A 13369-nucleotide genomic window follows, 5' to 3' on the forward strand; every position below is an offset into this window, starting at 1 on the left:
TCTACTGCCCCACAGCCGGAGGAGTGAACCTGGAAAATACGATCTCGGAGATGGGTGGGGTCAGAGAGGGGCCCTAAGAAATGGAACAAAGCTCTGGGGTCTATGTGTAGGTTTGGTGGATGTCTGAAATGATGGACACTCCTGGTTTTGAGGGAGGGGGAGACAGTGATGTGAGAAGAACCAGCCATCCTTTATGTGGCCCATTTTCTTATGAGTTTGCCCGGTCTCCTGGGTGATGACAGGGCTGGAAGGAGGGAGTCAGAAACAAAATATGTTCTGTTGATCCAGGGGTCTGAAGGTCAGACCCTGGACTATTGAGTCAGCCTTGGCATTGCCTAAGGCCACTGGGTCCTTGGAGGACTGGTGTCCCCGGTAATGGATCATGGCTACTTCTGCAGGGAGCTGGAGGACTCCCAAGAGGTTGGCTTTAATGAGGAAGGCCCTTTCCTTCAAGAGGACAAAGTAGATATGGGCTATTAAAAAGACAAATTTAGAGTCAGTAAAGATGTTAGCCTGTTGACCTTTGGCTAGCTGGAGTGCTCAGGTGCCTTTTGTAAAGAGGCTCCTGTTGGCAGGCGGGTCATTTCAACTCTTTTAGTAGAAGTGACCTCTGCATATGCTGCCTGGTGGTTTCCTGATCTGTCTGTAAGAGAACATCCATCAACAAACATGGCAAGTTGGAGGTTTGTAAGTTGTTGCTCTAGGAGACCAGGCGAGGTGAGCGCAAAGCTTCCACAGCCTCTGGGCAGGAGTAAGAGGAAGGAGGTGTGGGGTGGGGCCGACAGGAAGGAGAGTTGCAGGGTTTAGGGCAGGACAGGAGGCCAAGGTAATTTGGGGGTTTTCTAGAAACAGTAAGTGAAAGACTTGGACTCGTGAAGGCCCAAGGAGAGAGAGAGAGAGGAGTGTCTCAGAAGATCTGAGAGGCGGTGGGTGGCATATACCGTGATTGGCCTGGACAGGGTGATCTTGGGAGCCTCCCGGGTAAGTTCAGCTGCTGCTGCCAGGGCTCTCAGGCATGGTTGCCATCCACAGACGGTGAGGTCCAGCTGTTTGGACAAAAAGATGACAGCCTGATTCGCAGGCCCAGCTTGTTGGTTTAGAACTCCTGTGGCCACTCCTGACCTCTCATCTGGATAGAGAAGGTAAGGCTTTGTGGGGTCTGGAAGAGCAAGAGCAGGGGCTGTTAGAAGGGCATCCCGCAGTAGAGAGAAATGGCGGTGGACAATGGCCGGGTGGGTGAGAGGCCCCGCAGGGTCTCTCTGGCTGCCTGGTACAGAGGCTTGAGTGATGGCAAAGTTAGGGATCCAATGACGGAAGATCCCTAACAGGACCCAAAATGAGAGGATCTGAGCCCCTGTGGTTGGGGGCTGTAAATCCCGCAGGGCCTGGACCCTCTCAGAGGTCTGGGTCTTAGAACCTGGGCTGAGTTGAACGCCCAAATACACCATAGTAGGAGAGCACAGCTGAGTCTTAGCTGGTGAGACTCGATATCCCAGGGATCTGAGGAAGTTCAGAAGCACAGAGGTGGCCTGATGGGACAGAGGCAATGTGGGACTGCAGAGAAGATCACCAACCTATTGGAGAGTGTGCTAGGACCAGGGTCAAAGGTCAATAGATCCCAAGTAAATAATGGGGGCCATCCTGAAAACCCTGAGGGAGAACAGTCCATGTAAGCTGTCTGGAGGACCGGAAGTCAGGGTCCTCCCAGGTGAAGGCAAAGAGGAATTATGCATCAGGGTGTAAGGGACAGTAAAGAAGGCTTCTTTCAGGTCCAGGGCAGTAAAGTGGGAGGTGGCAGGAGGGACGTTAGATAGGAGATTGTATGGGTTGTTAACCACTGGATAAATTGGAATAACCGCCTTATTTATGAGGCAGAGGTCTTGAACCACACGGTAAGCACCAGAACGCTTACACATGGGAAGGATGGGAGTGTTGCAGGGTGAGTCGATAGGAATTAAAATTCCCTGAGATAGAAGGCGGGTGAAATAGGCTTAACAGCTCAGCAGTGGATTTCAGGAATAGGAAATTTCTGGAAGGGAAGGAAGAGGGTTCTTAAGGTCCAATGGGATTGGCTGGTGGTGAGTAGCAACCATGGCGGTAGCAATATCCCACACTTGGGGATCTACTGGATCAGGGAGAGTAGGGATAGGACAGTCTAGGGTAGGAACTTGTGAGGCTGTTGAGGTAAGAAGGCCAAGGTGAGTGTGACCCAGAAGGAGCTGAGACTATCTCTACCAAGTAGGGGTGCAGGGCGAGCAGGTATGGCCAGGAGAGAGTGAGAAAAGAATCAGGGCAGGGACAGGGTCTTAAGTGGGAAGGAGCGGGTCCTGTCCACCCCCATGACAGAAGCTGGTGAGTGAACTGTAGGACCCGAGTGAGGTGTTAGAACAGGGTAGGTAGCTCCCATGTCCAAAAGAAAGGTAATGAATTTAACCCACTACCTACAACATTACCCTAGGCTTGGAGAGGGCAATGGGCATCACCAAGTCTGGGCTGTGGCAATCCTCTGCCTGAGTCAAGTGCAGATGTGTGGAATGTCTCATGCAGCCAGTGCCATCCCTGACTAGATACGTGCTTTCCCCATCCTCTCCCTCTGGATCTCATGGTTGAGAGGTGTCAGGACCTGAGGAAGAGGCCCAACAACTGTTCTTGTGAACTTTAACACAGTGTCACAAAGTCTCGTGGAAATTCTTGCCTGGACTTGCTGTACTTCAAAGCATCAGTGCTGGTCAGTCACTAAAAGCATCAGTGCTGGGCAGTCACTATTGCAGAACATCCTGTAATGGATGCCCTACACAGTTAACCCAGGAAGAGAAGGGGTTTGTTTTGACTCACAGTTTGAAGTTTCAGTTAGATTTTCCCCTGGTGGGTACAGCATAACATGGTAGGATCCTGTGATACTAATACTGGTCACCTTTTGATTGACAACAACATGAGAGGAAGAGGAGGGGCTTGCCTCTGACCTAGGCCCCACCCCTCAAGGGTTCAGCCCTTCTCAGTAGCACCATAGGCTGGATAGGGACCTGTGATAACTGGGCCACTGGGGAAGCACTTGGTGGCTATTGCTAGTATCCACTATTCCTAGATGTGTTATGGAGGTGTTGGAAAGCGAGGGGCAAACTTTCTTACTGAGCTGGGGCTGATGTTACATCATCTGAGCACAGCAATTCTCATCGTCCTACCCATATGGGGTGGAGCACACTTTCAGGTGTTGGATGGGAATAGGAGCAGTTAGAGATTAGGTTCCCTTACAGTGAAAAGGGGTGGTATCAAGACCTGACTCTCTGCCACCCAGCAGGGTCACTTGGGTGTGAATGTCTTTTTGCTCATTAAGACATTGACAAGCCACCCCACAGCCCCAGACAATACTGAGTGCATGGTCTCTGGCATTAAAGTCCTTGTCAGAGGAGCCTTGGAGCATAGCCCTTCCTCACCTGCTGTGGGTCTCCTGGATGTTGTCGTGGCCATCGTCGTGGGTGTTATATTTTGCCTTGAATCTAACCCTGACTCGTCCCTGTGTCCGAGGTTGCTCTGCCTGATGTGAGAGTGAGAATGTGGACTGTAGACGTGTTGAGCTTGATCCTTGTCTGTGCAGTGTAGAGTTGGGCCTGGCAATGAGGTCAGCATTGCATGTGTTCCTAGCATGGCGGTAGCACTGTATGTATGTATGAAGAAGACATAGACTGTAGCACCTGTGCATTGGGAACTGGATCTGGGCTCGGATTATGGCATCATGGCATCCCTTATGCTGCCCATTTTCTGAGCTGGCCCTCTCGCTTTTTGAGGCATCTATGAGGTGCCAAAAGTTTTAAGTGAAATTCTCAATTCGAATCAGCCAAAGTATATTTCTGTTGCTTAAAACTAGGAAGCTGAGTACTGTAGAGAAACTGTAATATAGTTATTTGAGGGTCTTATTCATTTTCCAATCACCTGAATATCTCCATGAGCCTCAGAATCTAACATAAGACAGATGCTGGTTGAGGGATGGTGAGACCATGGACACCGTGGATCTGAGCAGACTCCACTTTTAGCTCAGCTCTGGAGAGTGCCCAGCACTTGGAGGTGCTCAGGGGGGTTTGGATGAAGTTGTCTTTGGCCCAGACCTTGTCGTGACCTGTTCTTGCCTATGACTTACAAGTTGTAAATCTGCATACTCTTTGTTTTGACTATGCTGCCTGTCTCTGTTCCCCAGTGTTGGGGTCACTGACATGTGCAACCATTCCTGGCATAACGAGGGTATTGGGGTTCTGAACATAAGTCCTCATCTATGTGCTGTCATCATTTACCCACTGAGTCCTCTCCCCAGCTCTAGGTTTCTCTTATCCCCTTTGTTCCACTCCTTCCTGATCACAGTGTTCTCCTTGCAGAGGCTCCTGGCCCGGGACAGAGGATTGCAGCCCTTCTTCCGGGAACTCTGGACGCATCTTCCCAGCATCCTCTAGCAAAGATGCGTCAGCTCAAGGGGAAGCCAAAGAAGGAGACATCCAAGGACAAGAAGGAGCGGAAGCAGGCCATGCAGGAGGCCCGGCAGCAGATCACCACAGTGGTGCTGCCCACCCTGGCTGTGGTGGTGCTCCTGATCGTGGTGTTCGTGTATGTGGCCACGCGCCCCGCAGTCACCGAGTGAGCCCCTCCGTTCCAGCTCTCCTCTGCAGAGCTGTCTACAGCTCCGAGCTCTCAGCAGGAGGGCCCTATCTTCTCTGCTCTTTGACTTGACTAAAATTTCTCTACTTGCTTGGGGGGGGGGGGGGAATAGGGAATATTTTGTCAGTGAATGTGCCATACACCTGATGGTCCACTTCATGTGCCTTTCAGACTTCAAAGCAGAGAGAGAGAGAGAGAGAGAGAGTGTGTGTGTGTGTGTGTGTGTGTGTGTGTGTGCGCGCGCGCACGTGTGTGCGTGCACGCGCCCGTGTGTTTCTTTTTCTCCTGAAATTGATGCATAACTGCGCCCGGGGAGCCGAGGACTCTCTGGGTGAGGCTGTTGGTTGGAATCAGTGCCACCTCCCTCCCATCCCTGCAACATGCTCTCCTGCTCCTGCTCACAACTTCCTAAGGGGACAACATTTCTGCTCTGTGCTTGATGGGATTTGAAATATGTTGATTCAAAGTGAAATATTTATTTTTTGAATAAAGGAGATAATAGTCTTAAACTGGGTGTTTGTCTTGTTCTGTGTCCCTTTCTCTACCTCCCTTCCCCTGGGGCTGTTTCCACCTCCCCGTTAGCTTGCTACTGTTCTGCACTAGCAGGAACATGGTGCATCTTGACCAGATTTTTTTTTAATGTTTCCACTTTATTCAAAGTTAGCATTACAGTGATAGACAAAACAGATTAAAACAGACCACCAAAAGAGAAAATTACAGACAAATCCTCTTGATGGACCAGATTTTTGTAAGGCTAAGGAGGAAGTCTGAGTGCTAACTGACCTCTTTGAGCAAAGTGAGAGTTCTCACTGGACCACACAGGCTTTCTGGCTGGTTAGCTTTTCCTGCTGGATGCTATATTTGCAAATGGAAACACACCCTAATTCCTAGTGGTAAAAGGCCAGGCTAGCTTTTGTTCTTAGCTGATGGATGCAGGCTCTTGGCAGTCCAACTGAGTTTTAAATGCAAATTGGCCTGAGTCTCATTGTATTCTAGCAGCAGCTTCCCAGGTTCTGGTGCCTGATGGAGCTGCCTCCTTAGAAGTCAGATCCCTGGTAAGTGTTTCACGGGTGTCTCTTGGCTCTGTCACTGCTGATTACAGAGAGACTTGCAAGGAGGGAAGGGCTTTCCTATTATCAGTGGTGGTTAATGACTCGCTGACAGCGCGTGCAGATGTTACTGGATATTTGGAGACTGTTGGAGGGAACCTCTCTGGGAGAGAAGCTGAAGTTTGGAGATGCAGACATGGGTGACTGACTAGGAGCCACTTCCCACCCTGAGGGTCAGTGGTCAAGTGTGGGGTGGGCGGAGTGTGTGACAACAAGCTCTCAAGTGTGGAGAACTTGGGGCTCTTTCGAGCCTCAATGGCTGGTGGTATTGGAAAGATGGAAGGCCACAGCCCCAAGGCCCTGCTCAACCAGGAATTGGAGGGGAAGCTTGCAGCCATTCCTTGTTTTCCACTGTGGCCCCAGGCTGCTGGCTGACCCCTCCTCCCCGAGTATATGTCCTGAAGACATGGCAAGAGCAGCCTTCCTTCCCACCAACAGAGCAAGGGCTGCCTGTGTCTTGGTGGTCTGGTCTGCATTTAGTCCTCAGATTCTACAGGGATTGCATGACCGTGCTGCGCCTTGGTTTCTCTGTGAGCAGCTGCTAGAAAACACTAGGGAGAGGAAGCTTCTAGTGGAAAATGAAGTTTTAGAGTGGACCTGAGTTCTCATGCCGATTGCACTGCTAGAACTCAGTCCATGTCCTGTGGAGAAAGTGGCAATGGTTGTCACCCTGTCTTAGGGTGGGTGTGAGGGTCTGCAGTGGCAGAGCCCTGTAGTCCAGGAATCCGTGTCCCACTGCAGTGGCAGGGCCCAGGCCTGTTGTTCCCTTGGCTTTTATTATGGGAGATCTCAAACACAAGTAGGAACAGACTGTGTAAGGCTCCTCATGACTGAGAAGTGTGTGCTCACTAACAGGCTTCCACGGCTATGGCATAAAAACCCCAGCTCTCACCTTGAAGGGGATAGGAAATAATTTTTTTTCTGGAGCCAAATATGAATGACCATGGCTCCAGAACACAGATTTAGTTTACCCCAAATTTTATGTTCCAGCATAAGGGTTTTGTGATATTTTTGTAGCAAGAAAACAAAGAAGTCATAAATCAAGACATTTTATGATACATTGTAGGAACGAACGAACGTCAGGTTAGAGCAAAGCTGCTAAAGCCTCACATAGGTAATATAATGATGACATTTTTAACTTTTGGCTTCATACATCTCGAAAAGATGGGTCTAATAGAGCGTTAGGTCATGTATAGAGAAGGGCAATAAAAGGCTCTTCAAGGTGGCCAAGATAGCCCAAGATAATCTCAGAATCAGCAACACTGTTACATCTTAGCATTGTTGAAGTCCTTTTGGTCAATCCATCTGTAGAATGTTCCAGGTAGGCAATAAGTTCTCTTTCTGGAAACTTCAGGTCATAGAAATGACACAGAAACTTAGTATCTGTATCCTCAGTATCTTTTCCTCAGTAACTTACCCTTGTCTCCCTCAAAAGAACTCCCATGAGACCCACAGTGTACTAAAGAGGACAGGAAAGGTTTACTACAAAGGAGCCCTCTTAAGAAAGAATGACAGCTTGTGGCCCAGGGGCCATTGTGCTAACCTCCATATTTGGGTAGGTTTTCCTGAGGAGTGTTTCCCTATCTAGGTGATTGACAGGCTTACTTCAGTGGTGGGGACAGTGGTGGTCTTTGGTCTTCACTGGAAGGAGCCTCCTCTTCAGCAGTAACTGAACTGTGCGACAGTTCAGATTGTCACGTCTCCACTCTGACCCAGACATCTGACTCTGATCCCATTCTCCTGGCCAGCAGTCAGAGTTCTGAAGTTTGAGGTCCCAGTTTTACAAGCTGGAATTCTGAGGAAGAGGCCCATGCTAATGAGCTTCAAGCTACCATCTGCCGAGTGGAGGAGGTGAACCTGGGACCAGCTCCAGAGGCCACAGTCTCCATTAGAGGCTCAATGGATTCCTTCAAATCTGCACTTCCTAGTGTTTGAACAGGCCTCACGGGGTGAGAGACTGTGCAGCATCTTAGATATCATTAGTAGATGACATTGGTGTCCTCTACAGGGTACTTCATAAGCCATCATTCAGGTGAAGAAAGGCCTTGCCAGGAGACATCAAGAGAGATGTCTGTTCTGTGGGCTCCTTATGCAAACATTTGGGGGTTCTTTGACATACAAGATTTTTGAGTTACCTAAAAGCATGAATTTGGGGCAGCAAAGGTATTTGTGGATCAAACCTTTGGCTTTCCAGCTGAGCAGCCTCAGACTTCCACAGTTGAACTCCGGGACTCCACAAATGTTGATTTTTCCATTGGGATAGTAAGAGGATAAATCGAAATACAAAACCAACATAGCATCCGATCCAGTATAGGCATTAATAGATGCCTATTTCTGCCCCGATCCATGTGTTCAGAACCTCACAGAACACACATACAGTCCTGTTCCCTGGGCTTTTCTAGCAGCTTAGATCCCAGAATACATATGATGAGCCCATGACATCACATGTATGTCTTGCTTGCCTTGATGTTTTCCTCTTGTTCTGGGGAAGGAGGTGGATTTGACCTGTATCTACAGAGTCAGTGCCTAGGCAGGCTCGGTGAAGGCGGGCTTAAAGCAGACTTTGGAGGTTAATACAATCTTGCTGTAAGCTGCCCTCAGGCCGGCATGAGATGCCAGTTTACTGTGCATCTGTTGGGTGGAAACTCACCAATTCTCAGGGTAAATTGTGTTCTCTCGTGTGGGTGCACTTGGTAATGAGCTGAGGCACTGGCTTCTGGGTTCTCCCCAGGTACTCAGCGGCTTCGTGCCGAAACAGAAGGATGTATTAGGCATGTCAGAACCAGGCTGCAGTTTCTGCAGTGGGGTACGGGACTCTAGGGACTTAAGCCGCATTACTGAGCCTGCTCCAGAATAGAAGCCAGGTTGGAAACAGGAAGAGGAGCCACAGCAGTGGATGTAAATGCTGTCATTTGATGCTTATTTTAAATCAGTGCGACCCTTTGTTTGCTTACCCATTCTTTGGCTAAGCAGAATCTCAGTGACCCATCAGTGCAGCTGCTGGGGTAGGAAACTAAGAATTCAGAGCAGTCTTCTCTCAGGGTGACGCTGGCCAAGCGCCTCTGTGGGTATGTCTGACTATAGCTTCTCTTATAACCTCTGATACCCTAGAGATTCTGAATGAAGCATCAGCATAGTCACTGCATGAGTTAAAAGGTCATGCAGAACTCAGAGAACCAGCAGCCCCGAGGATGGAAACTTCCAGGAAGCCTGCATGGCCTCTCCATCTGCTCTGTGCTGTGTGGCTGCTCTGGTTGCTTAGGAGCCTGCACCTGGGAGAGCAAGGCTCAGTTTGATGAGTTCTGAGGTTGCCACCTCTAATTCCTCCCTGGCTAGCTCAAAGAGTGATAGGCGTGTGTCCCTCCCTGCTTCCTGCCAGCAGCCAGGCTCATCTGAGAATTGGCGATGCTGACACTTGCCTTGGATTGTTGGCAGCATTAAACAGGTGGTTCTTTCCCCACCCACCCTGCAGAGGATTTTATACCATCATTTACTTGCTAGAGGAGAGAAAGGAGGAAGTGGCTTGGTTCTGTCCACCATTGTGTGTGTTGGCATCTGCTGTAACTGCTCACTGATGCCAACCCATGCGGTGTGTCTCCTGATTTCACGAGAAATGTGGTTTCTCTCTGTAGGAACCCTACTGATTCTGAGTTCTCGATGGTATTTCCCACAGACTGCTGTGCAGACATCAGGCATGAGATACAGTGTCTTCAGCTTAAGGAACTATGTGAGAGCTGCCTTCCAAGTCCTTCCTGAATGCCTGCAGTAAGAACAGAGATGTTCAGGGCTGGGAGGTGAGTGTCCCTGTTCTCACATTTCTGATATTAGGAAGAACAGATGGGCTTGTCTGGCTTCCCACGCCTGCCCTGCTGGGCCCTGATTTCTTCTGATGAGTCTTTTGGATAGTATCTTGCCTTCCCCAGCAAACTTCTTCGACATTAGTATATGTCAGGTGCTGTCCTGGGTTATTTCTCTGCCTGCCAGTTCTTTCTAAAAGATCAGTCTTTTCAAAAGCTTTTAATCCCTTCAGGTGCTAAGTCATAGGCACTGTGGATCCCAGAGAGCTCCTGAATGCTCAGTAGAACTGGCTGAGCCTCTCTACTTCCCTTGGCATTGTCCTCCCCACATTTCATAAACATTGTCTGCCTTCCAACTCTCCCGGAAAGAACATTTTTCCAACTTTTAAATATTCCTTTTCCGGTATTGGTCACATTAAATGCCTGCCTCACAATCCTCTCAGACCAGATTTTCAGAGACATAGTTACATCTACAAAGACATACATTTAAAAAAAAAAATGGAGAATGAGAAGCTGGGGAAAGATGAGGCAAGCATACATGAACAGAAACCATGGCAACAGTTGTAACGTCAGTGAAACAAATAAAAGGCAGATGTTTTATGAGGAATAAGAGACGGTGGATGCTAGTCAGGCAGTAGGAAGGACGATGTGACTGCAGATGTGTGGGCTGATACCCTGGCCTCAAATCTTCGTGAAGCAACCTATACTGCTGGGGGTCGGCAGGGAGTTCTGTTCATTCTGATTGTGCTTTGTGATTCATCTTTCAAGCAACTGAACGTCGGAATACTAAAATTGGTACGCTCGATCTGGTAGATAAATAGATGTAAGCAGTATGTTCCCTCAGCTGGAGATGCGCGTTCTTAAGAACACGCACCTGGAAACATGCATAAAAATTGGCTTAATTTCCAGATTGGGTGAAAAGTATAGACCTACAATTCAGAAGTCTCAACAAGCGCTAAGCAAGATCACAGGAAATCACCTTGATCAGTTCACTGGAAACCAAAATTAAATCATGAGGGGTGTTGAAAGCAGATGCGCATGGAGCAGGCGGTCCATGGCCCCTCCTGGTTGAGCTGTCCGTTCCCAGTGCTCAGAGTGCTGTAGCCTGTGTTGGCTGCTGTTCCTGACCTTGATTCCCCAGCAGCAGGAAAACAGAGTTTTTTGGTTCCTGTTCTTACGATGTGTATTCTCCTGGGTGACGGCTAACATAGATGGCAGTAATAAAAAAAAAAAAACCCTTTATGAATGTGAAGCACATGAAGATTAGTTTCACATGATCATTTTATGGAGAAATTATGGATATGAATTTCAAGCATTCAAGAGAGAAATAGAGAAAATACAGCAAGAGAATTTACACTGGGATTTAGAATCGCACCTTCCATGGTCATGTTTCTGGGATCACCGCTTAAGAAGAGCTGGCACAAGCGGGAAGTGGGAGAGAAAATAAGAGGGCACATAGGAAGTCTATCTTTTACTCTCTCGCTAGAATCTTACATTCTAAAACTTTCAGTATATGATAAAGGGTGACCTGAAAGACAAGGAGAAATGCAAGTAGCTAATCTGGCCTGGGGGGTGTATAAGGAAGCGAAAGGGCGCTGTTCATCTCTGCTCTAATCAGGCTAAGGAGATCAAGAGTGGAGGGAGAAACAGGGAAGCTTCCGGGCTGGTGTGGATGAAGGGGGCTCTTAGGGTAAGGACTTCAGTAACAATAGGCAAACCGAGGCGGCAAAAACTTTCATGCATAGTCAAGGAAACAGTGAATAAATAGCCTTAAAAAACCAGAATGATAAAAAATATTTGCAAATTATAATCTGATAATGGGTTAATATCCCAGATATGTAGGGAACACAACTCAAAAGTAAGAAAGCAGATGAATCTATTGCAAAGAAGACAAAGGATCTGAGTAGAAGCCCCCCACCTCCCTACATCCCCCCACCTCCTTCCACGCCACCCCACCCCTTGCCAAGCCATTGAACTGGACAAGGAGTGTGTCAAACCTGGACACCACCAGTCTGAGGAATGGGGATGCAAGTGTGAGCTAGGACGCACACTTCTTGGAGCGGGGTATTGTCCAAAGGGTTACGGATGATTGCCGGACAGGATATGGAAGATATGCAGCCACTTTGCTGCGAGTGTAAATGAGCGAGGCTGGTGGCAGCAAGCCCCAGCGGGTTTCCTGCTTCCTCCCTCCCCAGGGCTGGGCTGGAGGCTTGCACCACCATGCTTAGCTTTTCACGCGAGTGCTGAGCTTCCAACTTCTGTCTCATGCGTGTACAGCAAGCACTCTCAGCCTCTGAGTCATCTCTCTAGTGTCTAACTACAGATTTTTTTTTAATGATTTAAAACTTCTTTCTGCTGAATGATGGTCCAAATGACTAGGAAATGAGATGAACTCACAGTGCAAATACGAAACCGCAGTGTGATGACAAGGACCAGAAGACTCCAAATCTTGCTTTACACGAGTTCGGTGGAGAAGTTACTTATGGGAGTGTGGGAACTTCTCAGTGGCTAACCACTGAAGAAATGGCTCTCTTTCCACTAACCAGTTTGTATGTTCAAGAAGGGAGACCCCACGATCCCTTCGCTGTCCCTGTGGGTTTAACCTTGCGTGGGCTTTGTGCAGGTAATCTGCTGCTGAGCAGTCATGAGGGCAATGGCGTGCCATACCCAGAGGACAGCTCTCTCTGGCACGGCCATCTAATGAAACCGCCTTCCTTGTTTGCACTGAGTTCTGCAGAATAAACCATAGCCTGTGCACCACGTTCAGCTTGCCACCTGTTTGAACAGACAGGGGCTAAGAATAATTGTTTTTAAAAAGTAAGCTTATATTTTGAAGTAGCGATAGATTGACATGTAGCTGTAGGAAATGACACAAAGATTGTGGGTCCCCCTTACCTCGTCCCCCTCTCCAGACTAACTTTCTCACACCTATCATGAGTGTCTGAGGGTAGCCTGGCATTGGTGCCACTGAGATGAATTGCAGATTATCACAGGACTTCACATACTGTTCATTTCTCTGCTCTTGCTGTTGCATTATGACCTTTTTTCATCTTTAGCCCCTTTTAAAAATTTATTTGAGAATTTTCTTTTTAAAATATTTTCTAGATTTATTTTATTTTATGTACATGAATGTTTTGCATGCATGCATGCATGTATCTGTTCCACATGCGAACCTGGTGCCTGTGGCGGGTGTTGGATTCCCTGACTGAGGTTACAGTTGTGGGCCACCATGTGGGTGCTGGGAATTGAACCTTGGAGCTGCCTTTCTAGCCTTGCTTGAGGATTTTTGTCTTTTGCTTTTCTGAGCCAGCATCCCTGCTCCTACTATAGTTTAATTTGCATTTCCTGAATGCTGGAGCTTAGCCATCCCCCCACATGCTTATCTGACAGCCCTGGCTTCCCCTCAATGCAGTGCGGTAAATGGGTCTTCACATCTCTTAGCTGTATTCTCACTGGATTGTTGGCTGTTTTGCTGTTGAGTTTGCAGAGATTTTTATACATTCTAGACACCAGTTCTTGTCAGTCCTGTGATTTGCAAATCCTCCCAGGAGGTTTTCTTTTCATCTTCCTAATAGGGCCTTTAGCTGAGCAAATGTTTTTGGTTTTGGTAGGTCCCCACTTACCAATTTGCCTTTCTACGCATTTTGATTTTCCTGTCACATCTTCGAATCCTGCCTAGCTGCAAATCACAGTTTTTATCCTAGGCTTTTTTCTAAAAGGTTTGTGGCTTTACATTTGTATCCAGGATTTGCGTGTCTATGTGTGTGTGTTTTGTATTCACAGATATTTGTGTGCTCGTGTCTAAAGGCCAAAGGTCAA

At 48.1% G+C, this 13369-nt stretch overlaps 1 protein-coding gene across 1 annotated transcript in view; it reads left to right on the forward strand.

The window, feature by feature from the left end:
- Nucleotides 1-4873, forward strand: part of Smco4 (single-pass membrane protein with coiled-coil domains 4) — a 62391-nt gene extending 57518 nt beyond the window's left edge. Inside the window, exons 3-4 of the mRNA XM_013346203.2 lie at nucleotides 1033-1142; nucleotides 4368-4873. Coding sequence (XP_013201657.1) covers nucleotides 4448-4627 — 180 coding nt within the window. The 5' untranslated portion in view covers nucleotides 1033-1142; nucleotides 4368-4447 and the 3' untranslated portion in view covers nucleotides 4628-4873. The remainder of the gene's footprint in view (nucleotides 1-1032; nucleotides 1143-4367) is intronic.
- The last annotated feature ends 8496 nt before the right edge of the window (nucleotides 4874-13369 follow it).

Source organism: Microtus ochrogaster, chromosome 5, assembly GCF_000317375.1.
Source record: "Microtus ochrogaster isolate Prairie Vole_2 chromosome 5, MicOch1.0, whole genome shotgun sequence".
NCBI classification, from domain to species: domain Eukaryota; kingdom Metazoa; phylum Chordata; class Mammalia; order Rodentia; family Cricetidae; genus Microtus; species Microtus ochrogaster.